This window comes from Rhinolophus sinicus, chromosome 12, assembly GCF_057876585.1.
Source record: "Rhinolophus sinicus isolate RSI-liver-muscle chromosome 12, RSI-T2T, whole genome shotgun sequence".
Classification (NCBI taxonomy): Eukaryota; Metazoa; Chordata; class Mammalia; order Chiroptera; family Rhinolophidae; genus Rhinolophus; species Rhinolophus sinicus.
The window spans coordinates 13,075,647-13,101,467 of record NC_142512.1 but is presented as its reverse complement, the minus strand read 5'-3'; the positions used below and the strand labels follow the sequence as shown (position 1 = coordinate 13,101,467).

The window sequence follows — 25,821 nt, the reverse complement described above, 5'->3', positions numbered from 1 at the left end:
GTAGAGCTCTTGTTAGCTACGTGACCATGGGCAATCTCCTTAATTGTCTAGCTTTCAGTTTCATCATCTGAAAGATGGAAATGATAGTAACTATCCAGGGGGTGTTCTGAGGACAGATGAGACCGACCTGTCGTAGTGTTTAATGCACCGTGAGCATACAGTTAATGCAACCATTGCCATCATCACCACCACCATCATCATCAACAATAGTCCTACTTTTGACAAGGAGGCTAAGAGAACTTACATAACCTGTCCCAGGTCATCAGCTAATAAGTACAAAGCATAGGTCATTGTCATACCAGGGCCCATGTTCTTTCTCTCATACTTGACTTTATAGCTTGGGCCAGAAACATTAAGCTTCTCTGAGTCTTGGTTGTCTCATGGTCCAAATGGGAATAATATTGCTTGTCCCTCTTACTCCATAGGGCTATGATCTAGGTGAGATGCAGTCATTGAGGCTTTTGTGCTTTGGAGTGACTCACACATATGATGCCCACTGTTGTCCTTCAGCATTACAGATAAATTCTTTGCAGGCAACTTCTGTGGTCTGCACAGTTGTGCTGGCATAGAGTAAATACTGAACAAACATATGAGCTGAACCCAAGACGGCTGTGGTGGGCAGGACCCAGTAACACTAAAGTGAGGTTTCCTGCCACCCCCAGAGCGGAGGCAGTATAGGTACCCTATAGGGGGGTGGAGTCAGGAAGAAGGGGATTGGCCCACCGGCTTCATAACCTGCCCACTTCCTCTGGCACCCAGCCACATCAAAGTAGAATAAACTGTTTCACTAATCTCCATGGCAACTGGCTCCCTAAGGCTGCCTGGGTGGAGGGCCCAGCTCTTCAGGTCCCTTGTCATCTTCTCCCTGTGACCTTGCCAGGACCTCTCTCTTAAGTTACCACCACCCCCGAACCCTATTGCCCCAGCAATGTGAAATCAGTGTAGGTCAGCATTTATCCTCACAAACTGCTCTGAAAGGGAGATATTACACTCTCATTTTATAGATGAGGAAACTGAGGCTCCTCCAAAGGCCACACAGCTCTTCAGGATTTGGAACCACAGTGATCTAATACCAAGAACTGGTAACCACTAAGTGGCTCAGCCTCAGCCTCAGCCTCTCCTCGGAGAGCTTATTCCCCAGCCTCCATTCTGGCTCCCTCCCTACCTCCTCCCATTGTCTCCCTCAGCTGGGCTTATTGGGAAGGGGGCACTCAGCAATAAGGCAAAAATATTACCACATGCCTTTACAAAAATCACACTAAAGCATTTTCTAACAAGCCCATTTAAGGCTCATGAAGAAGAGGGTAACTTGGTTTAACTTAGTATTTGCTGTTGATAAAGGCTCAGGTTCTGTGAAATTAGAGGTTAACTTGTGGATGTGAGATTAGTGATTTTTGTTTGGTACAAAAGATAACCTCAAAGGTTACAGTTTTATTCCTCTAGATGATTTTAACTAACTTTGTTTCTGATTTTGCAATCTTATTCTAGTTTATATGAAGAACTTATTTCACTTTTTCATACCCTCCTTTAAACCAGTTCTCCCATCTTGCTGGTGGTTCCCTCAATAACGAGTTGAACACATCTTTGACACAGGCTCACTATATATTTGTATGAGAGTTAGGTTTTTTTAATTGTTTGAAAACATCTCTCTGACATGACAAAGAGGTAATGGTTTCCTGTTTCGGTTCTGCTTTCCCTGGAAGAGGAGAAGTTCCTAGCATGAGCAGCCTGGCCTGAGCATCCCTCTCCAGACATCTGCCTTCTCCTAAGTCACCAGCCTGTCTGAGGCCTCACACAATCCCCAGGGCAATGTCCAGGGGCAGGCCCTCAGCAGCGAATGACAAGAGTTTCAAGGGTCCTCCCTGCTCTGAGTCCAAAGGGCCCTCGTTCCATTTGCATTTCCAGTTGCTGCTCTGCCTAACTCTTGTCCCCAGGCTTAACTCTTGTCCCCAGGCTTAGAAACCCACGTCCCAGAGCCTGGGCCTCCCCACAGCCTGCCCCCCTGCTCCACATCTGCTCGCAGGCTGCCCAGAACAGAGTTCCTGCTCAGCTGCCCACAAAAATATTTCCAGGCATAGCGTGCATGCAGCGGAGGAGAGCCAGCGGGTTCCACTTGAAACTGGGAAGCAGTCTCCCCACACGCAGGTGACAGCCCTCCCCCAACACAACATCTGCCTTTCGCATTTTGAAGTAAGAAATCTTTGGTGTAGACTAAAGGACCTGCCAAGGTTTTGCATTTTAAATCTTTTCTGTCTAAATTACAGACAGGAAGAATAGCTTTGTATTCTTGTTAAAAGAATTCTGGTCACCAGCAAGAAGTGATCTAGATCTGCTTGTTTTTTTTGTGTGTTTTTTTTTGTTTGTTTGTTTGTTTTTGGGGGGGCAGCAGTGGGGAGGATGAGAATGAAAGAGATTCACCTTAAACTGGTTTGTTCATTTAGGGTGCCTTGGAAAGTTAGGTTGGCAGTCTGTCGACTCATCATGTGCCCGAGCACCTTTCCTAGTTCAACACCTTCTCCTCAAGGTTTTCCTGGTTTCTTAATTCTTCCACCCAAGTCTCTCCCATGAAGTGAGGTCCATGCAATTGGTATGTGTAGACTCGGGTGATGGCCCACCTTAGCCTGTACCTGCTCTGCTCCTTTGTAACAACAGACAGCTGATTGGCTGGGGGAAGGCAGATCAGCTGATTGATTGGGCCGACATTTCAGCTTATTGGTTGGGGGCAGACAAATCAGATGATAGGTTGGGGAAGGAATTTAAAGACAAAGGTTCAGTCCTGAGCTTTCTAGGGTTCATGAATTGTTGGGGAATAAGATTTGGGACTTCTGTCCTGTGTGTGTTTAATATGTACAACGAGAATTAAACACTATCATTACTAAATAGGACCTGGAACAAATATAGATTGCTTTTTAAAATCAGACCCCAAAATACTATACAACATGCATAGTATATATTTTGGGACCTGCCTTTATTCATTCATTCATTCATTCATTCATTCATTCATTCATTCATTTATTTATTTATTTTACTGTTACCTTATTAAGAACACTTCCATATATTATTAGTAGTTTCCCTATATTTGAGTGGTTTTGAATATCAGGGATGTTGACTTTTATCAAGTGTTTTAGAGGCATCTATGAAGATGTTTATGTGACTTTATTCCTTTGAGCTACTGATGTGATGAGTTACTCTAATATCAGGCCACCTTTCAGTAAATGATACTTGATTACATTTTCTCTTGCTCTACAATAGTTTTCTTAGACCTCATTTTCATGTCTATTATAGAACCTGCAATTTCTCAAGAATTCCTACTTTTCAGACCCCACCTATGAGAGTTCAGACAGTACCAGGCCCTTGTCCACACTTATCATGTTGCCCATCAACCATCGACCTGTCCATTCCTAACATCAACCACCTTCTCCCACCAGAACTGACTCAATGTACACATGCATTGTCCTATTTGCTCCTGAGGCAAAGAAAACAAGGGCCTCTTGACAATATAGTGGGAACTTTTCCTTCTGACCTGGGCAGCCTCAGAGCCCCTTTGGATAACCAGAGCAGAGGCAAAGGTCACATGGTGGGGTCCCCTTGCCCTGAAACCCTGCTCAGTTTTCCCTACAAATTCCTCCTTGAGTTACCGCCTATGTTCACTGCTTCCAGCTGTCTGATGCTGGTGCACACAGCATTATGAAAAGGAAACTCCAAGGTTTTAAAGTAGGCCCACGGGGAGAGATGAGCTGAAGGGTGAGAGGTGAGGAAGATCATAGCAAAAGAATAGTTTCAAAAGAGCTACAAACCTCTTGACTGCATGATCCCTGCTCCACGTGTCAACTGACGCAACACTTACCTGGGGCCTTGAGTTCAGCATCGATGAAGGTAAGCAGTTCCTGGCAGATGCTGCAGTAAGGAACAGGCCACGTCAGGAATCGGTGGTAAGTTCTCGCTGCTTTCAGAAGGAGATCTGAGTCTGGTGGGAAGTGTGGTGTCTGGAATGGAGAGGGAGTGGTAAGCAGAGAAGTCTGGGTGAGAGAAAGCTCCCCGATATTCCAGAATAGAATCTGCTACCTTTCTGGAAAGTTCCACAAAGGGCACACGTTTCTTGGCACCAGTATGTCCAAGGACAAAGGCAGGAAGAATTGGAAGTAACCAACAGGGAGTGAGTTACAGATGGGCAAGATAGCACCCAGGGATGTCTCCACTGTACGGGACAGTTACACAGTTTTTACCAAATGTACCACAGTGTACCCAATACATAAGAACACCTCTCTGAAAAGCTGTCACCTCAGAGGTCATCTTAAATGGTACCATTGCTGCCTCTCATTTTGGGGAATGGTCTTCAATGCCTAAACCACATTTATCCTCACTAGAGGCATATGTTTATTCGTTGAAGTGGATTGATTCAATGTACACGGAATCACTTGGTGCCACCAGACAAATACAGGGGGTGATTACATTGAGTGGAAGCGACCATTGGCGTACAAAATGAGGCGGACATAACATCTCTTAACAGAATCTCTTTCATGGTTTGTGAACAGGCTGTGACAGCAGTTCCGCCATGGCTACCAGACATGCCAGGCACCATGGCGTCCACATGGATTTCCAGAGACCTCTCAAGATGGCTAATCTGAAGCCATCGGAGGGTTGACACCCATCTCAAGTGTCACTGCTTGACAGTTTCTCCCTCAGTATTTATCCTCAGAATTGTGAGGGCTACTCCCTCGATGGAGGTTGTTCTTCCCTCTCCTCCCCCGCCTCCCCCAGCCTGGCCCACCCCAGAACTTACACAGAGGACAGTGGAGTAGAAGAGCAGGGCCAGGGGGGTGAGGAGGTCATAGGTACCCTTCTCTTGCACCTGTGGAAAGGACAGGAGAGGAGGGGTGAGGCTCATTCACAGGGTGCAGAACAGAGCAGCGCTTTCTTGTTCTAGTCTTTATTTTCTTAAGTGAAAAGCAATATAACCACCAGACAAAAATTTAAAAAGGAGTTAGAAAAAAAAAAGCACTCACAATAACGCCCTTCCAAACTCAACCACAGCTAATGGTTCAACATACTTCTCCTTACACCATTTTTCTCTATGTATTTTCCTCTGCAAAGTTGTAATCATAGTGGGTATACTTTTACTCTTAATGTCTTTTCAGTATAAATTATAAATGAATTTCTGTTTTGCTACAAGATCTCCAAGACCACCTGTTTTCCCCCTCCTGGTTATATGTTTACCTGTTATTTGTATTGTAAATATTTTTTTTTCAGTTTGTTGTTTGTCTTTTAAATTTATGGATTTTTTTGATGTACATAAATTACAAATGTTAATTTTTTCCTATATGGATTTTTGCTTTGACATGCAAGAATCATGTAAATACTCATGTATTTTCTTCTTTTCTTTGAAGCTTCATTTTCTTAAATTTAAATCTTCAATATACCTAGAATTCGATCTGCTATACGATATGAACTAGGCATATCTGACTCTGTATTTTTCCAAATGTTTAATCAATTTCCCCTAAGCCATTTAATAAATATTACTGATGCCATTATATTACATATTAAATTTTGTTTATACCCATTGATAATATCCATTATTTTTATTAGCTGCATAATATTCCTTCTGGTAGACATCCATAATTTATTAGTTAACTTGAGATTATTTATTGCTATTTAAATATTTTTGCAATGAAAACCTTTGAGTAAATTTCTTTTTTGTGTGATTTGTTTTATGTATCTACAATAGAGTTCAAGAAATAGAATTAATCAATCAAAGACTATAAACGTATTTATGATCTTTGAAATATATTACCCAATTGCTTTCCAAAAGTACCTTGCCATTTATGGTATCTTGTGTGTATGAAAGTACCAGTTTCACTACACCCTTCTCTGTTTCAGTTTTTGCAAATTTGCTACGCAAAGATTGTCTCATTATGCTTTTAATTTGCATTTATTTTATTATAGCTGGAGCGACATTTTTTCCCTATTTGTTTACAAGTTCTAGTGATTCTTTTGTGCATTGTCTCTTTGCTAGAGCTCACTCACCACACCACATACACACATGTACACACATGATTTACAACTCTTTGGTCTCTCAGCTCATTCTAGAACTCATGGGGTTGAAGATGCAGAGAAAGCCCCACCTTGTTTGTTGTGCCTGGTGACCTCAGCAGGCTCAAATTTAGAATTCTTCTTCTCTCTATCCTGAGGAGACCATGTGTCTTCTCCACCTGCTGCTCGACCCCTTCTAGAAAACCCTCTCTCGTCACTGCATAGTAGTTGATCCTTTATATTTGGGTTTGTAAGAGGTGGTTTAGCTCTTCTGAGTTGGTTTACTTGTGATCAGGGTATAAGTGCACCATGTAAATGGTGGTGCCAGAGCTGGAACCTTGGGTGTCTTGATAAACCAAGACTTTCTTCTTATACCGTGTTTCCCCGAAAATAAGACCTAGCTGGACAATCAGCTCTAATGCACCTTTTGGAGCAAAAATTAATATAAGACCCGGTATATCACATCATATCATATCATATCATATCATATCATATCATATCATCATATCATATCATATCGTAAAATAAGACCAGGTCTTATATTAATTTTTGCTTCAAAAGACGCATTCGAGCTGATTGTCCGGTTAGGTCTTATTTTCGGGCAAACACGGTAGGTAAAGGGACAGCTAACTGAAAAAGTCAAATGTTTTCCAACTCAGTCATGTATTAAAAACAAACAAACAAACAAAAAAACCAAAACAACTTTTAAAGAGAATTCTTTGTTTTCAAAGCTCCTTTTTTTAATTAGTTTTTTTTCAGTTACAGTTGACGTTCAATATTATTTTATATTAGCTTCAGGTGTACAGCATGGTGGTTAGACATTTATATAGTTTATGCAGTGATCCCCTGATTAGTCTTGTACACACCTGGCACTATTCATGGTTGTTGCACCATTATTGACTATATTCTCTGTGCTGTACTTTACATCCCTGTGACTATTTTGTAACTATCAATTTGTGTTTCTGAATACAGAGAACAAACAGATGATTGCCAGAGGGGAGGGGGTTAGAGAGCTGGGTGAAAAAAGAGAATTCTTTATAAAAAAGAGCCAGAATCCTCTTTAGGGACTCACAGCTATTCTGGAACCCCAACCAAGCTCTGTGTTAAACACATTCTTCCTCTTAGTCATAAAAGTCTTAATTTTTGAAATATTAGAGGAGGTCTCAATTTACCCCTCCGATCAGTTTTCTCTTGTGTGTCTTTGTTTTTATGGATTTGAGTAAAGGAATTCAGTATGGCTTCCTCCCTCCTTTCTAGTCAATGCCTTGACTTACAAGCAATGCCTGTCTAAAGAAACAGCTTAAACACAGGGCCCTGGCTCACATATCATATGTTCTCATTGAAAGGACCACATCCCTTCCCAGAAACCGTCAATCCACAAGCCATTGAAACGGAGAACTCACAGGTTCCCAGTGCCTTTGCCAAACCCCTTGGTGTTCCAGGCACCCCAGAACTGACATTCTGTGGAGACCTCTTTCTCGAATGTATGAGGCCAATCCCAGCTCTGCCCTTCAGTTCCTGGCCAGCCCTTACCTCTCGGGTTTTCTGCAGAATCTGTTCCAGGAGGATAAGGAAATGGCCTGGATCCCTGCTGACCAGCTCCTGTAGGCTCCAGCAGTTCAGACACAGCCCAGCTGGAAAGGGACAGAGAGGCCAGTGGTCAGTTTGGGGATGGAGAGAAGTGGGTAAGCCAGGAGCTATACTGGGGATTCCTTTCTCAAGTGGTTCTCAGAAAATTCACAATCAACACTCAACCTTACCATGCCCCATTAAACATAATGACAAGTTTTATATTCCTGGAAGCTCAAGAGACACAGAGAGGGGCTGGGATCCCCTTCAGAGGCCGATAAACCAGTCATGATTCTGCATCCTGTGCTTCTGGAGAGCACCAGTTCCTCCGCCCATCCCCGCCCTCCCCCCCCACACATACACACACTGCCCTGCCCTGGTTTCCGACAGTGAGTACTGGAACCTCTGAGATGCAAGGAAAAGGTAGAGATTGCTGGAAGAATAAGGAAAGGAGCCCCGGTGACCATCCCCCAACCTCGCCCTGACATAAGGCTGAGTCTATGACAGCCATGGGACTTCCCAGGACTGCCTGGAATGGAGCCCAGGAAGGGGAAGCTACATTCATTTATATTTTGAAAGCTTTAATGAGCACTTTGTCGCTCTGTAACTTCCCCAGCCTTTCCTATTTTGTCACTCTGTTTCTCTGCAGTCAGCAAGGGTAAACCCCTAAAAATTAAAGGAGTTGTCATGGAGGCGTGTGTGTGTGTGTGTGTGTGTGTGTGTGTGTGTGTGTTTACTGAGAGCAGTAGGGGTGGAAGTGGCTTGACCATGAGTTCCCTACGGGCTCCTTTTAAAATGCTGAGGCCCCTAACAGTGTGTTCACATGGTCAGAGGTTTTTGTAAAATTTGCAAAAGTCAGATATTTTTGTATTCTTTTATTTAATGATGGCTCCCTCAATTCTATAAGCTAAAGCTCAAAATCTAGATAGGAGTCAAGAAAAACAACAACAACAAACAACCATTTATTGACCACCTACTATGTGCTAGGCCTTTGCATCTACTATCTCCATGAGTCTCCCATCCTCCCTTCAGGAAAGTGGTTCCTGTTGGTATTATTCTCAGTTTACAGACAAGATGGGTGAGGTCCTGAGAGGTTAACTGACTTGTACAAGTTTATACAGCCAGTGAGAGACAGTTTTAATCCAGATCTGTTGAATTCCAAAGGCTAAGGAAAGCCTCTCAGAGGTGACGTTTGAGCTGAGGCCTGGACGACAAAGAGCCAACTCTGCACAGTTCTGAGGGAAGAGTTCCAGGCAGCAAGTGCAAAGGTCCTCAGGTAGGAAGGAACCAGGTATGTTCAAGAAGCAGTGGGTATCTATCTTGTGGGGTAATTAGGGAGGCAAGTGAGACACAGGATGTGAAAAACCTTTACGAGCACAAGGAATTATTACAATTAGGCACCAGGCTGCAGACACATCTGCCCTAGCCAGCAGATGCCTCCATTTCTCAGTCCTGAGGAACATGGAATATGGAGGCCTCCTGCTCCCTGGAGCTCTGCTGAGATTGTTCCTTATTCTATCACGAAAAGAGGAGGATGGGGATGTGGAAGGAACTAGAAACCAAGTAAACAGAATTCTGGGGAGAGCTGTCTACGAATTCCCAGCTGCTCTTTCGGAATCAGCAGTTGTGGTATTTCTAAGTGGGTTCAATAACCACTATGCTTCTAAGAAGCACATGCTAGGGAAGCAAGATACAGCCCTAAGGAGGAGGAAGAAGATAGCATGGGAGAAAGGAGAAACTGCTGCATACCGAGGGCCCACTCTCCATCAACTGCTGTGCCTAGCACCTGCCCAGGTAAGGTCTAGGGCTTTGCTCAAGTCACACAGAGTTGGAACCAGAACCTGCCAGCTTCTGTGCCTGGTCCAGTGCTCATTGCAGCCCCTGAGACTACTTTGGGCCCTAAGAGCACCTCCCCAGCTCCCTCAGACCTACCTGACCAGGACGTGGAGCGGCGGTTGAGGCTGAGCCCATGCAAGCAGCGTTCCAGGGCATGCTGGATGCGGTCCTCTGTGCACGTCGTGGCCCCAGGCTGCATCTTGAGTCATTGCCTGTGTGGGGGACAGACACCGGTCAGCCTCGAGACTCCCGAATTTGAGGAGCACATGACCTAGCAGAGCAGATGGCACAGACAAGGGGCATTCACAGCCCAGTGCCATCAATTTGCTATAGCTTGGGTGCTATGGATGCAGCATGAGGGGGCTTACAGCTGCCTCCAGGGCTAGAATGGCTCCTGGCGGTGCTGCTCTGAGTTGCATGAAGGAGCCCCTCTGCAGCCTAACAGCACAGTGCCACAGGAAATGAGGGGTCAGGGACAGGAGCAGAGAGGTGCCTGCCCCATCTAGCAGTGGTGAGTGTCTCCAAGAGCGTGGGAGGTGCCCAGGAAGTTACCAGACCCCAGTAGGCTGGGCAGGTGGACTCCAAGGGAAAAGTCAGAATCACTGAGGGGACTTTTTCTGAACTTCCAGGCCTGCATGCCCCGTGCCCCCAGGGACGGGTAAGGAGCCTGTTCCTGATGAAAAGACCACAGAGATCTTCAGCGCACTGGGTGCTCCAATGCTGAGTCTCCGTGGGGGCTGTCTTCACATGTCCCTCCACCCCCACCCCAACCTACCCTCTGCTTGGGTGCCCAGGCCACAGGTACTTGTTCCTTTTCTGCCCTCACCTCCACTTTTGCCATTTTTCTTTTCTTTCTCTGAGGTTTGGCAGTGTTACTAGTTATCCAAAGACCCTGCTTAGCACCCTCCTTTGTCCTGCTGAGGAGCGACCAGGGGTACTTCGCTCAGGCTGGACTGTCTCTGCCGAGGGGATTTAAGAAGGGATTTTAGCAGTAGATGGGGAACTGTGGAAAGTGCCAAATTCTGAGAGCCTCCAGCAGGATCAGCCCAGCTGCTTCGTTATGTGTGAGGGCTCCTGGGTCCCTGGGGAAGCCATGACAAGTAATTTAGCACAGTGAATAAGCTTGGCCTCTGGCGTAAACAGACTTGGACTTAAATCTCAAATCTGATATTTGTTGGTCATGAGACTTTGGACAAATTTTTAAACTTTTCTGAGCCTCAGTTTACCTATCTATAAAATGGGATGAGGGTACCGATGCCATAGGGCTGCTGGGAAGATTAAATGCCATAGTGGATGTACTGAGTAAGATTTCAAAACATGAAAATAATCATGCCACAGTCTTTGCCAAAATCACTCTTTCCCTCAGGAATTTCACTGCATTCAACCTTCCAGTCAGACCCTGTTGAAGGCCAATCAGGCCAGGTCATAGAAGGAAGCTGAGGAAACAGTGGTCCAGCTCTGTGGAACTGGGGACGGACCGGGAAACCACAAGCAGAAGCAGAGAGCTCAGAACTGAACCATGCAAACAACATGCAAAGAGCTATGAAATCCTAACTTGGACTCAGCTGCATGACGGGAGCATTTGGCTCACGGAGGGCCCAGTAGGCAAATCTTCCTACTCTCCCAACCTGGGAGGAACCACGTGCCCAGGGAAACACAAGCCCTTTGTGAGCGGTCCAGCATCATGTGACTTCAGTGAGGACCCTGGGATGGTACAGGGGTGGGCACACAGGAAGCAGCACGCATGCATTTATGCTTTCATATGTGCAGGGACCGTTTACTATGTGTCAGGCACTAGCGACACAGCAGTGAATGAAGCAGGCAAGCTCCTTGTGAAGGACAGAGACATCAAACAACTTAAGAGAGCAAGAAAGAGGTCACTGCAGAAGGTCATCATGCCGTGAAGAAAGAGTTGGTGCTGGGAGGAGGCCAAAAGGGGAGCCCACTCAAGGCTGTAAGAGGTCAGGGAAGCATCTCAGAAGGGACACTGAAGCCGAGTGAGGAAGCCAGGAGTGAAGTTAGGAGGAAGAATGTTCCAGAAAGAGGAGACAGCATGTGCAAAGGTCTGGGCACAAGAATGAGCCTGCCAATGACTAAGACCCTGGAGCACAGACCAGACTTCCAGGTCCCACACCTTCCAGCTGCTAAGGTGGCAGATTGAGTTCAGGAAATCTCTCACTGGTGATTCAGGACCATGGACCTTGGGTATTTCCATTGGTGGCACCTGGATTGCAAAGTTGTCTTTGGGCCCTTCCAGGGGGTGACTTTCACAGTCACCTTTGGGCCTTATGTCTGCTGACTCTACTACAGGTAGTCCAGGCAGTGAGTCCACTGACCCCAAGCCAAGCTAGGCCGATTTCAGGCTTTTGGGCTTCTCCCTCACCTGGATTGTGCCAGCACTGACATAGATGTGTGTCCCTGGGAATGAACACTTGTGACAAGGCCTCATCCTTCTGCCTTCAGCAGCAGCCCAAATATACAAGACCCTGTCAAGCCTGGTCCTATTCGGGCTCAGAGTTAACGGCACCTGCTGGAGAAGCTGGAAGACCAGGCACCTTCAAAAGGATGAGTTTGGGACATGAATGGTTGGCCTGGATGTCATCAACAGGCCTTTGTCTCCACAGGCTGATTTCTTCCCTTTAGCCTCAGGCTGGTTCTTGGAGGGAGCTCAGCGGTCAGTCCCCTGCAAGTCCTTCATTTCACAGAAGGGGAAGCTCATACCCAGAGAAGAGGAGGGGCAGCCTGGGGTGAGGCCAAACTGGGATGATCACCACGGGTATCCACAGAAGGGCATCAAGTAGGACTTCCGTGTTCTCAAACTGCAGCCAACGCCCACTGAGAAGACAAAAGGTTCCTGATGACCTACGGGCTAAAGTGCTGAGGGGCACAGTGAGCTGTAAGGGATGGGGACCAGCAACCATGCCGTGGGTCTTGCTGGCAACCAGCACAGCTGCCCACCTGCCCGCATCAGTACAACAACACTGGGAAGAGGGGAGGGGTCGTCAGCCAAGGGTACAGGGGCTTTAAGAGAATCCCTTATTTTGGCTGCCAGGGGGGGACACTCCATTGTTCTCGGTTCACTCTACACAGCCAGCACTCCCCGTGAGCCATGGCAGAGCTGAGAGGAGCAGCAGTGGGGCAGCTTGCAGGACCACTGTTGGGTAAGGCTGTGTGTGTGTGTGTTGAGGGGCGGTGCATACTAGGAACAAAAACTGGATTTAAGCTGTTTTGTTGATACTTCATCTGGAAGGGCCCCCAGCAGGTGAGGGAAGCTTAGCAGTAAGAGGCCACTACAGGTTGGACCACCTTTGGGGGAAGTTGCAGGGGGCTGGATAAAGAGCTGGGAAGTCTGTGGCACAGAGAAGTTAAACAACTGGTCTCTGGTCACACAGCTAGGAGGTGGCAAAGCCAGGGTATGAACCCAGGGAGTCTGGCTCTTGACCACTGTCACACACTGCCCCTCAACACGGTCAAATGCAGTTACTGGAAGAAAAATAAAATCAATTCATGCTTCCACCCCATAGATGAAGACTCAATTAACTATATAACATGATCTTGTTTTAAGACAGCTGGGGATCTTGGGGCCACCATGTCTGTCTACACAGCTGCCCACACTCCAGAGAGAGGACCAGGGCTCACAGAAGCAGCACTCTTGGTTGACCTGGGCAATGACCATGGTGGCCTATGGGGCCCTGGGTCTCTAGTCTGGAACAAGGGTTTTACAGTGAGAACTGGGTTTAAAGACCCCTCCGCCCAGCTTTGCTGCAATGGACAAGTGTAAGGAGGTAGGAATGAGTCACTCTGCACTATTGTGTCCCACTGTAACTGACATAAACATAAGATGCAAATGAACAGTCTCAGCCAAAGCCTTCTGCCTCACCCCCATCCTTAGGGGCTCAGAACACAGTATCCCTCACAGAGACTCAAGGCTGCTCTCCACACACCTCTAACGCCTGCTGGACCACGTTTCTGCCCTTCTCCCAGCCCTTGCAACTTTCCCAACTCCTAGCCTCAGTGTCCCTGGCTGTTCACTGGAGGCAATCAAGGCCTTCTCTACAGATGGGCATTGTGCAGAGTTCCTGGTATGCCAGCCTCCCTGGCATCCTGAGGCCATCTAGAGCTTGCCCCACTCTCCTCTGAGAGGCAAGCCCAAGGTGCTGGGCCCTGGGAGCCCCGGGGGGTGGGGGCCCAGCGGGGCATCCTCAGCTGAGCTGCCCTGGAGGTTAACCCAGCTCACTGCCTGGTGCTCTGGCACGCTCACATCCGTTTGATGAGTCAATCATCAGCCGTTTCTTGTGACTTGTCAGCAGAACCACAGGGGCTTTGGGGCGGAGATGACGGGGGAAGAAAGTGGCATCCCTCTCTCTCCAGGGATGATTCCTTTTGTCAAAGCCTTGGCAAGCAAGGCCTGGCTTCCCCCGGGCAGCCCACTCCCGGCTGCTGGGAATGGGAATACCCTCCCCCATCCGCGGGGGCTTGCCCCAACATCGGGGCTTGCCCCCACCTCCAAGTTCCTCTTCTGACCCAGGAAGGATGAGTCTTTACTGGAGACTCTGAACAGGACAGTTTGGAGAGGCAGACCTCCGCTTGTAGACATGACCCCATGATACAAAACGGGTCATCTTCGGCAACGTGCAGGACTAGTCAGAGGGTCAGGATCTGCCTGGGTCCCGCTTCTGGAGAGAGCCCCACTTGGGGCAGGGAGGAGGGCTTCTTTTCTTGGGGGACTTCTCAAACAGGGCAGAAAGGCAGAATTGGAGGACCCACACCTCATAGGAAGGGAAGCATGGGTCTCCAGGCTCTGGCGGACTCTCTGCACTGCTCCCCTGATGTTCTGGAATATCCCAGGCCCATGCATTGAAGCCTTGGTCCCACAGGTGGGAATAAGAGAAACACCAAGGCAGGTGGTCCAGCACGGACCTCACCTGCTTCAGTTCTGGGTCACTCTTCCCTTTCCCCCCTCCTATTGTCCCCTGTGGCTTAACCTCCCTTCCTGCCCACACTCTCCTTATGACTGTGTAAGGCAGAATTTCTTCTGCGACCTAATTTTTAAAATTCTCACTTCCGATACAGGAAAGATACACCAGAAACTAAGGAGATTGGAGTGAGAAAGGGGTGGGAAGGAGAGGGGCGTGAGGTGGGGCAGGGATGAGGAGTAGCCACATTTCCTGGGAATTCCTGTATCATTTTGACTCTTAGAACCATAGCACCATGTTACATACCCCAAATTAAATACACGACTGGAATGAAACAGGATATTGGGGGGAGGGCAAAAATGGAATACAAACAATAAGAAATTAACCTAACTATACGACAAGAGATTAACATGATGACATCGAAAGGGATAGGGAGTGAAAGAACTACTCCGAATAACTTTGGAAAATAGCATTTTGATTGGATACTATAAGGCTAAAGAGAAAAAGAATTATATGCAAATATTTTTTTCTAGTTATTATACCTGTTTCTCACAGGGATGTGTGTTAAAAATCCTGAAACTTCTTTATGTATATGCTAGGATTGAACAAATAAATAAATATATCATAGAGACAGAGAGCTAGTTTTTCACTGTTGGAGAAAGAAGTTACAGATAAGGAAAAGCGGGGAGGTCTAGAATGAATCAACCTTATGGTGTTGAACTGGAATTGGCGAAATCAATATGAACTCATGGTTTTTAAGGTATACACAGATATATATACGTAGACGTAAAAAAAAAAAAAGATTATGTACACATACATATAATTTCAAGCTCTGTCTGCTGAGAGAGCCTAGAAATAACAATGTCCCAGTAACAATGAGCACACCTGCAGCCCAGATCTTGATTTCTAAACACCAATCTCCAATCAAAAGAACCAAGTCCTTCGAGAAATGGCCGATTCTAGAACTGGGGGGGAAATATACAAGATAAACATGGAACATCTTGTAGTGCCAGAATATAAGTCAATACTTGTACAAGGTTAGGGAGTGTCAAAAGGACATTAGGAGCTAGCTTGAAGGAGCTTTCAATGGCCAAAGGCAGGATAATTTGAAAAACTATGTAACAAAAGGGTTGGATTATAATTCATAGGTTGAAGTAAATACCCATGATTCTATCCTATTGTTATAAATAATAAAATAAAATCAAAATAAATGGAGGAGAAGGAACAGTTCTCCTTTACAAAAGAATTTTAATTAATAAATGTGGGGGAAATGAGAGAAATACAAAATCACCGTTAGGTAAACACAATTGTAATAATTTGGCAGGCACGAGCCACCGATGAATGATAAAATCCGTAGGTGAAAATCTGAGAGCAAACAGGATATTTGCGCAGTCCCAGAGTATTTTCCCCCAAGAAATTAATCAATTACAAAGGGGAAAATAATAACATCAGAGTGGAGAAACCCAGCACCAGCCTAACCTCAAGATCAAAGTTAATATCACCAATTGTAAGACTTATCAACCTCATGTATCCCCTGGTGTGATGCACTAAGAGGGACAAGACATCACTTCTGTGGGATGCTTCCAAAAATGCATAACTACAATCTAACCATGAGAAAACACCATTCAAAACCCAAATGATGTCTGTATCTATGAGTCTGTTTCTGTGTTGTTTGTTCACTTATTTTATTGTTTCTATTCCACATATAAGTGAGATCATATGCTATTTGTCTTTCTCTGTCTGACTCATTTCACTTAGCATAATACCCTCTACGTCCACTCATGTTGTCACAAATGGCAAGATTTCGTTCTTTTTTATGGCTGAGTAATATTCCATTGTATGTATGTGTCACTTTTTCTTTATCCATTTGTCTATTGTTGGACACTTAGGTTGCTTGCATATCTGGGCTATTATAAATAATACTGCAATGAACATAGGGGTGCATATATCTTTTGGAATTAGTGCTTTGGATTTCTTTGGATAAATACCTAAGAGTGGAATTGCTGGGTCATAAAGTAGTTCTATTTTTAATTTTTTGAAGAACCTCCATGCTGTTTCCATAGTGGCTGCACCAATTTGCAACCCGAACAACAGTGCATGAGGGTTTCCTTTTCTCCACATCCTCCCCAACACTTGTTGTTTGTTGATGTATTGATGATGGCCATTGTGACAGGTGTGAGGTGATATCTCATTGTGGTTTTAATTTACATTTCTCTGATGGTTACTAGATGGGAGGGAGGTTGGGAGGCTCGGTGAGAAAGGTGAAGGGATTAAGAAGTAGAAATTGGTAGTTATAAAATAGTCACAGGGATGTAAAGTACACTATGGGGAATATAGTCAATAATGTAAAAACTATGTATAGTGTCAGGTGGGTACTAGACTTATTGGGGGAATTACTCCATAAATTATATAAATGTCTAACTATTACATTGTACACCTGAAACTGATATAAAATACTACTGAATGCCAACTATAATTAAAAAAAAATAGTTGCAGGGATGTAAAGTACAGCATAGGGAATACAGCTTATCATATTGTAATAACTATGAACAGTGTCAGATGGATAATAGACTTATTGGGGTTATCACTTTGTGTGGTATATACATGTCTAATCACTATCCTTTTTTTGTATACTGAAACTAATAATAATAATAATAAAAACCAATTGAGAGAAATTCTTAAAATAACAGACCAGTACTCACAAAGTGTCAAGGTCATAAGAAATAAGGAAAGACTGAGGAACTGTCAGATTGAAGGAGACTGAGAGACACAAAAACTAAGTGCAATATGGGATCATGGACTGGATTCTGGAACTGAAAGGGGACATCAGTGGGGAAACGGCTAACATCCAAATAAGGTCTGTAGTTTAGTTTCCAGTATTATACCAGATGTACCTGGTTTTGATAACTGCACTGTGTTATGTAAGTTGTGAACATTAGGGGAAGCTGAGTGGAGGGCGCGTACATAGCTCTCCAACCCTTAACACAGTTATATAATCTAACATAGCCTTTATATATCTTTCTAGGTGGCTATCCAATGCCTTGTCGCCATTCATGAACTTGTTTAAAGTTGCTATTTCATGTGTAGTCACAGTTCCTAATTACTGGTAGGTGGACCAGTGTAGGGCTGGCTGCCTTAAAATCCCCTAACTCGAGGTTCCTAAACTGAAGTTGAGAATCTCTGGGGTTCTTGGAGAGTTTCTGAGGGCTCTCTGTGAGAATGATTGTGTTTTCATTTTGATGGCAATCTGGAAAGAGTTAGTAGTTAATATAGTCTGGAACATCTTGATGACACCTGTGACCAAATGTTACCATAAGGTGTTGACGTCCAGTTTGCATTTGTATCAATCATTGCTTTGGTGTTATCTAAAAGGACAGACCAATCCAGGTGCGTTTTGGGGGTCTGCAGGAGCTGAAGGTGAGCAGAATGAGTTAATATATGGAAAAGTTTAGACTAGTGCATGGCACATTATAAACCTTCAATAAATGCTATCTATTAACTATCAGGGTATTTTCTTAACATACAAAATTCTGCTGTGCAACTCTAGATGCCTTTGAGAGTGGGCTAAGAAATAAAGCACTCTCTGAATGCCTCTGATGCAGTCAGGGTTGGAAAGCAATGTTTCCTATTTTAGACACACACATATACAGACACGATATATATAAACCTAGACTATAGGTATACACTATACCTAGACTGTAAGACTAGGAGGGCACCTTAGAGATCATCCAGGGCAGCGCTCCCATTCTACAGATAAAAAATGGAGGCTCTGAGCAGTGAGGGGACTTGCTCAGATTAGAAAGTGGCAGATTCATAACTAGAACCAGAGCCTAGAACCCCCAGGATAGTCAGTCACAGCTCCTCCTGCTTAGATGAGAATCAGCCTCTGCTGCCCACCCGGGAAGCACCTCAGCACTTCTTAAGGTTATTGCTGGAATCCTTTTTCAAATTTCTTCTGGAGTTTTTGGGCTGTTCAGGTATTTAACATCCTCACGTGTCAATTTTGTGAGTTTGCATTTTTGTCAGTAGCATTCATTTTAATAAAACTTTAAAATTTTAGGAGCAAAGATTTAGATCTAAACTTCCTACATAATTTTAAAAATTATTTCTGAATCCGTGATTTTAGCCCTTCTTAAAGTTGTAACATTATGTTTTCTTTTAAAATACAGGTCCGGATTTGTATTAAATATTTTTACAAAACATCACAATTCTTTTAACAATTATTTTTGACATTTATAGTAAATGTGTTAACTATAATAACAGCAATTGTTTGTTTGTTTTGGACAGTGGCTTTAAATTTGATTTATTGCATTGCTCAGTGTTCTGTGTGTTTTGTACCATTGCCATCCCTAGTTCTTTATTGTGATTCATTTCTTGATCAGCTGGGGTATTTTGAGTAACTTCAGGATGAGTATGTGGGTGAGGTACTTTCTAAGACTTTATATGTCATATGTCATATGTAATTCACGGAGGCTCATTATGAATTATAGCTTTGTGATATGTAAAATTGGCATAATTCAGTTTTTTCACCCTCAAAATGTTTATAGAAACCCAAACTAATCAACTGAAAAATGGCTATAACAAAAACTAGAATTAGGTAAGGTGGTTGAGTACAAATTAAAACAGAAATTGATATTCAATTATACAAATGAAAAACAGAAATTACATTGGAAAAAGACCTCACATATAATAGCAACAACAACAAATAATAATAATAAGAGAAAGTAAACTTTAAAGATGTGCAAGATTTTAATGAAGAGGCAAAGAAACGGAAATGCATTCCCTGTTGTTAGACAGGAATTGAATATCATAAAGAATTACTTCAAAATGGATCAGAGACTAAATATAAAGAGCTTAAACTATAAAACTCTTATTTAAAAAAAACATAGAGGAAAAGCTTCATCACCTTAGATTTGTTAATGATTTCTTGGACTTGACACCAAAAGCACAGGCAACAAAAGAAAAAAATAGATAAATTGGACTTCATCAAAATTTTAAACTCTGTGCATCAAAGGAAACAACAGAGTGAAATGGCAACCTACAGTATAGGGGGAAAAATTTGCAAACCATCTGTCAGGTTCGGAGCTAATATCCAGAACATATAAAGAACTCCTATGAACTCAACAATGACAAAAACAAAACAACCCAATTTAAAAATGGACAAAGGACTTGAATAAACATTTCTCTGAAGAATATATACAAATGGCCAATAAGCATATGAGAGATGCTCAGCATCACTAATCATTAGGAAATGCAAATCAAAATCACGAGATACAATCTCACATCCATTAGGATGGCTATTATCAAAAACAAAATAAAACAAAAATAAGTGTTAGCAAGGCTGTGAAGAAATTGGAACCTTTGGGCACTGTTGATGGGAATGTAAAATGCTACAGCCACTAAGGAAAACAGTATGGTGATTCCTCAAAAAATTAAAAATAGAAATATGATATAATCCACTAATTCTACTTCTGGGTATATGCCCAAAAGAATTGAAATCAGGTACTTGAACAGATACTGTACACTCATGTTCATAGCAGCATTTTTTACAAGAACCAAAAGATAGAAGCAACCCAAGTGGCCATCGACAGATGGATGGTTAAACATTGGTATATACATACAGTGGAGTATTATTTGGCCTTAAAAAGGAAAGAAATTCGGATACATGCTACAACAAACCTTGAGAACATTATGCTAAGTGAAATAAGCCAGTCACAAAAAGGAAAATACAGTTTGATTCCACTTATATGGGATACCTAGACAAGTTAAATTCATAGAGACAGAAAGTAGAATGGTGATTGCAAAAGCTGGGGTGGTGGCGAGGGGCAGAGAGGAGGATGGGGAGTTATTGGATAAGGGGTACAGAGTTCCAGTTTTCCAAGATGAAAAGAGTTTTATAGATGGGTTGCACAATGTGAATGTACTTAACACTACTGAACTATACACTTAAAAATGGTTATGATGGTAAATTTTATGTCATGTATCTTACCACAATTTTTAAAAGGAGTTAAAAAAAAAGAATTAGCATCTTTGCTATGTTACATAGGAATGTCAATTGTCTATAAGTTTCAACCTAGAGATTAGGAAGGAAGGAAGGAAGGAAGGAAGGAAGGAAGGAAGGAAGGAAGGAAGGAAAGATGGGTGCAAGCAGGCAGACTGGCTATTACTGAGTGGCCGCTCTATGTCAGGTACCATTCTGGGCACTTTCATTTGACTGTCTAGTTTAATGATCATAATCACCCTGGGACATAATCATAGTTTTCCGCAATTCCTGTATTACAGGGAGAGTCAGCCATTTATTTGCCCAAGCTCCTGCAGTCATAGTTCCTATGGCCTGAGCTGGAAGCACATCCAAAGTTGGCTTGACTCCTGAAGCCCACATTCTTTCCTATGCCGTGTTCACAGGAAATCATTTCTACTGTTTTCTAGACTCTCAAAGGACTAAGTATGCGGTTTCACCTCTATGCTATAATTTGAAGCTTCCAGGGACAAAATCTTGCCCAAAAAGTGCCTGAATTCTCATTGTCAGTGATTCATTCCCCATGAATTGGGGTTACTCACTTCCTCTGTTCTAACTTATTTTTCAAGATACAAGATTCCTGGAGGGACATTTAGCTAACAAATGAGTCTATGACGGCAGCGACAGTGGATAATGGGCAGAGGAAGGACTCCAGGGCCCGGAGAGGGAGAAAATATGAACAGGTAGGTGGAGATGGTGTGCGGGTTGGGGGGTGCAGGGAGCAGGGGGGGAGCAGGATGAGGTGGAAGTGTGCCAAAGGGAGAACCACTGAGGGAGCATAGATGAGCATTTGTCTACTTCCCAACTTTGCTCACGCTCTTCTTTTACCAAGGAAAGGGCCCAGAAATGCTCAGGAAGACAAAGCTGTGGTTAAGACCAAGAAGAAGTGAGATGAGGAATGGAGGAGGGAAGGGGAGACATGCTAACATGTATGCAGCCCTGACTGCCAGATACTGTGCTTAGGGCTTAAAGCACATGACCTCATTGATTCTGAACAACCCCACAAAACTCTGAATGTACAAGGATGAGGAAAGTGCAGCTTCCTGGCGGCTAAATGACTTTCCCAAGGTCACACGAGTAGCAAGTACCCTAGGCAGAATTTGGACCCAGGTCTACCTGACTCCCTTCTACCCAGGTAATCATCTGGAAGAGCATTGCAAGGAAAACAGGAGGCATGACGCTGCCTTCACATATAATAATTATAATAATGGCAGCTAATGTTAATTGAGGGCTTACTATGTGCTGGGCACTGTTTCAGGTGCTTTCTATAAATTACCTCATTGCATCCACATGAGGTAATACTCTCTTCTTCCCACATTAAAGATGATGACACTGAGGCACAGAATGTTCTCTCAGCTGGTAAGTGATGTATGTCCTTTCTTGGAGTGTCATAGGCAATTTAGCTTCTCTGTGCACACAGAGGAAACCATAACAGAGCTAGAGATGTGCAAACTGAAATTACTGAGAAGACGAGGAACCGGAGAAAGATAAGAATCTACCAAGTTTATAAACTCCAGGCAGCAACGAAATTCTATGGACCCCTACGCTGAACCATGGGCACCTGGCCCTGGAGACTGTTTAATGCTGCCACCTCTCAAATGTACAGCCTGTCTTGTTTGCCAACAAGCAATCTCAGAGCAACAAAGCAACAAATAAATGTAAATGTAAAAACTCGAGAAAGGGCAATTACACATATATTGGTAGCTTTCTGGGTTTCCTGGATGTGGAAAAAGATTGTGGTTGTAACAAATTGCATTCATTATAGGCTGCATGCATTCTGCAAGAATCATTTCTAGTTTGTAAGACAGGCGTGAATATTTCATAGTAGTTTGGGGCAAAGAAGATTGTATGGAGCATTGTGACTTCCAGATGCTTTACCAGTGAACAACACTGAGTACAGACTGGTCTAATCCATTCTCTCCCCTCTCCACCAGCTTGCCTTCACTCCCAGGTAAAAATCATTTCCCACCTCCATTATCTCTCTGTTAATACAACAGCACGTAATTGCTCTCAGACACCGGAATATCCATCTTTTTCAGTCTCCTATTCTCTTAAAACTCTTGCCCAATTATATAAGAGAAACAGCTTGCCTTTCCCCTCTCTATCCCATTCACAAATATGGTTTACTAGTGGAAGAGAAACTTCTCTAACAAGAATAGAAACCATCAATGTTTGTGGACAGAACTGAAATCAGACTTGCTTCCTGATACTTGGCCAGGTGTGATTTTTACAACTTTTTATGAAACAGACACTGATTTCAAGGGTCCCATTTAACACAGTCTAAAACTCTCTAGAACTCTATGGGGCTATTTACTATGACATTAGGACAGCATGCATTGATATCTCTCTCCCAACTTCTTACTGAATACACTCATGAAGACTAGAAACAAGGAAGACATACGCACATAATCCAAACTGAAAACAAATACTGACTGGCCAGAGTCAGGGATTGACATTATGTCTAAATCAGAGGGAAACGAGTTAAGGAAATCAAGACTTTGGTTCAGGCCAAAATCTCTACAGAAGGTAAGCGGAGCTTGCATCATGGCTGATTAGTTTGACACCCAAGTGGACGTGCCAGCTTTTTGGATATTTGATCCCCTCTGTTTAATGATCCACCCACTGAAGAACATCTGGGTTGTTTCCAGTTTGGGGCTATTCAGAATAAACCTGCTAGAAACCTTCAGGCACAGGTTTTTTGTGTGAATATAAGTTTTCATTTCTCACAAAAGACATCTAAATGGTCAATAAACACATGAAAATACGCTTATGATTATTAGCCATCAGAAGAACTCAGATCTAAAACCACAATGAGATTACATTACACTAGAACAGCTCAAATTAGAAAGATGAGCAATACCAAGCTGGTGAGGATATGGAGCAACCACACATTATTGGTGGAATCATAAAATGATGCAACCACTTTGGTTGCACATAAATGATGCAACCAGTTTCATAAAGTTAGTAAATACCTATCATTTTGACCCAATAATTCTACTTCTTTACCCCAAATAAATGAAAACACGTGTCGACAAAAAGACTTATGCAAAAATGTTCATGGCAGCTTTATTCACACTAGCCTTAATGTGGAAACAACCCAATCCATCAACAGGAGAATGGATAAACATATTTGGTATACTCATATACTACATTACTACTTAGCAGTGCAAGGAATAAAAAAAAAGAACAAACCACTAATGCATGTAACAACATGGCTGATACCAAAAACATGTTGCACGAATGAAACTGGACACAAAATGATAGCTAATCTATGGTTCCATTTACAAGAAGTTCTAGACCAGGTAAAACTAATCTATGGTAAAATAAACCAAAATGGTAGTTGTCTCTGGATGGGTCAGGGAGAGTTGACCAGGAATGAGCATGAGGGGACTTCCTGGGATGATGGAAATATTCTATATCTTGATAGGAGTACAGGTTACATGGGTGTATACAAGGTCGGACAATTATATTCGGGAACTCATCCTAGAAAAAGTACTACGTACATACTTCACTGCTGAATATCACTACAGTCACCTTCGAAGCACTCCCCTTGGGAAGCTATGCGCCGACGCCAGCGCCTAGTCCACCCTTCAAAGTAATTTTGGAACTCTTTTTCTGGAATGGCCATCAGAGCTGTCATTGTATTATCCTTGATGGACTGAAGGTCATCAAAATGTCTTCCTTTCAATATTTCCTTTATCTTAGAGTAAAGAAAGAAGTCATTGGGGGCCAGATCAGGTGAGTAGGGAGGGTGTTCCAGTTATTTGTTTACCAGCTAAAAACTCCCTCACAGACAGTGTCATGTGAGCTGGTGCATTGTGATGCAAGAACCATGAATTGTTGGCGAAAGTTCAGGTCGTCTAACCTTTTCACGCAGCCTTTTCAGCACTTCCAAATAGGAAACTTGGTTAACTGTCCAGTTGGTACAAATTCATAATGAATAATCCCTCTGATATCACAAGAGGTTAGCAACATCATTGCAACAAGTTTGTGAATTTCATTGTCAGACCTCATATATTTTCTGTAACTCATCAAACTGTATAGTAAAATTTGTGCATTTCACTGTATGTAAACCATACCTCAATAAAAATGTTTTTAAGGAGTCATGCAATACTAAGTGTACAGAATAAGTCTTTAAGGTTTTTCTTAGCCTGACCATTTACCTGAGCTCCACGTTCCCTTTTCAAACATACACACATTCTTCACCTCAGTTTGGCCTCTTACCCTTCCAGTCCTTTTGAAGCATTTATATGCCCGCATACACACCCACACACATGCAGTTTCTTCTTACACACATAGGATCATAGCATAGACGTTGTTCTGTGCGCAGTTGTCTATGAAAAAGCACACCTGATTGTCATTCCCTCCCTGCCCCTTAAAGCTTTCTCTTGGTTTTCCAATGCCTTAGGACAAAGTTTGAAACCCTAACCCGGTTTACACGACCCCGAGAAGTCTGAGCCCTTCCTCCCTGAACAGTCTAATACCTTCACCTTTTCTCTTCATAATGAACCTCTTTCTAAGTGTGCTCCCTCTGCCTGAAACATTCCCATCATCTTTCCCTGCTTTTGATGAGGCTCCTAATACGCATTTTTTTCTGTCTTCCATTTACAAGGTCACTTTCTCAGGAAAGGCCTCCTGACCCCCAGGTTGGGTTGGGCACCCATGGCAACCTCTCTGCTTTCCCTATGCCTGTTATAATTGTCTCCTCTACTGGACTTTCAGCTTTGATGACAGTGGCCTGTCCACCACGTGAACAATTCTAGCTCCAGTGTCTACCAGAGGACCCAGCCGGATTCTCCCTGGATAGTTACATGTGTGTGCAAACCAAACTCCCCACTCAAATTATGTGGCCATGATGTTATGACCATATGAGCAGTAGGGGAGATTCCTCAGGCCTCAAGGGGAAATCAAGTCTATTGTAACTTCCCAGTGAGTCAGTCCTCGGAGGTGTTGAACGAGTAGTTATTTTTGACCACCCACAGTGTGGGCAGGTTGACTGGGAGAACTGTTTCCTCCTGTATTTCCTCTGCCAGAGGCCAAAGGAAGTGTTCAGATCAGAACTCAAGCTTTCTAGGAGCTGTTCCTCAGGCCACAGAGTCCGAATGCAGGACAATGCATAGTGCTATTAATTTCTTTCTTTCTGTATATTGTTCTCGTCCCTCACTCTATCCCTTTGCTACTCAGGCAACCACCTTGGGGAAGGTTTGTGGCAGGAAAATAAAAAACTCTGAGTTCGTGGACAGCTCCTAGCAGGATGCATGGGGCTCAGAGCTGGATTTCAGTTGATGTAAGGAGCTAAAGAAATGGTTATTTCTTTTTTACTTTTTATTAATTTTAATTCTTAGAGCAGTTTTAGATTTACAGAAAAATTGAACAGAAAGTAAAGACAGTTCCCATATACTCCTTCTGGCCCCACCCCACGCCTGCCCACAGTTTCCCTTATTATTAATA

At 43.5% G+C, this 25,821-nt stretch overlaps 1 protein-coding gene across 6 annotated transcripts in view; it reads right to left on the bottom strand.

Annotated features, from left to right (window-relative positions):
• The window catches only part of PIK3R5 (phosphoinositide-3-kinase regulatory subunit 5), a 66,080-nt gene that overhangs the window by 16,131 nt on the left and 24,128 nt on the right, over positions 1 to 25,821 (bottom strand). For 4 of the 6 annotated variants that reach the window (XM_019755244.3, XM_074319622.2, XM_074319625.2 and 1 more), the window contains 4 exons: positions 9,532 to 9,647; positions 7,564 to 7,664; positions 4,784 to 4,852; positions 3,848 to 3,986 (listed from right to left, as the gene is read on the bottom strand). In XM_019755244.3, coding sequence (XP_019610803.3) covers positions 3,848 to 3,986; positions 4,784 to 4,852; positions 7,564 to 7,664; positions 9,532 to 9,634 — 412 coding nt within the window. In that variant the 5' untranslated portion in view covers positions 9,635 to 9,647. Of the gene's footprint in view, positions 1 to 3,847; positions 3,987 to 4,783; positions 4,853 to 7,563; positions 7,665 to 9,531; positions 9,648 to 12,156; positions 12,271 to 25,821 lie in introns of all 6 variants that reach the window. The other 2 variants (XM_019755242.3, XM_074319623.2) reach the window with 1 other exon arrangement.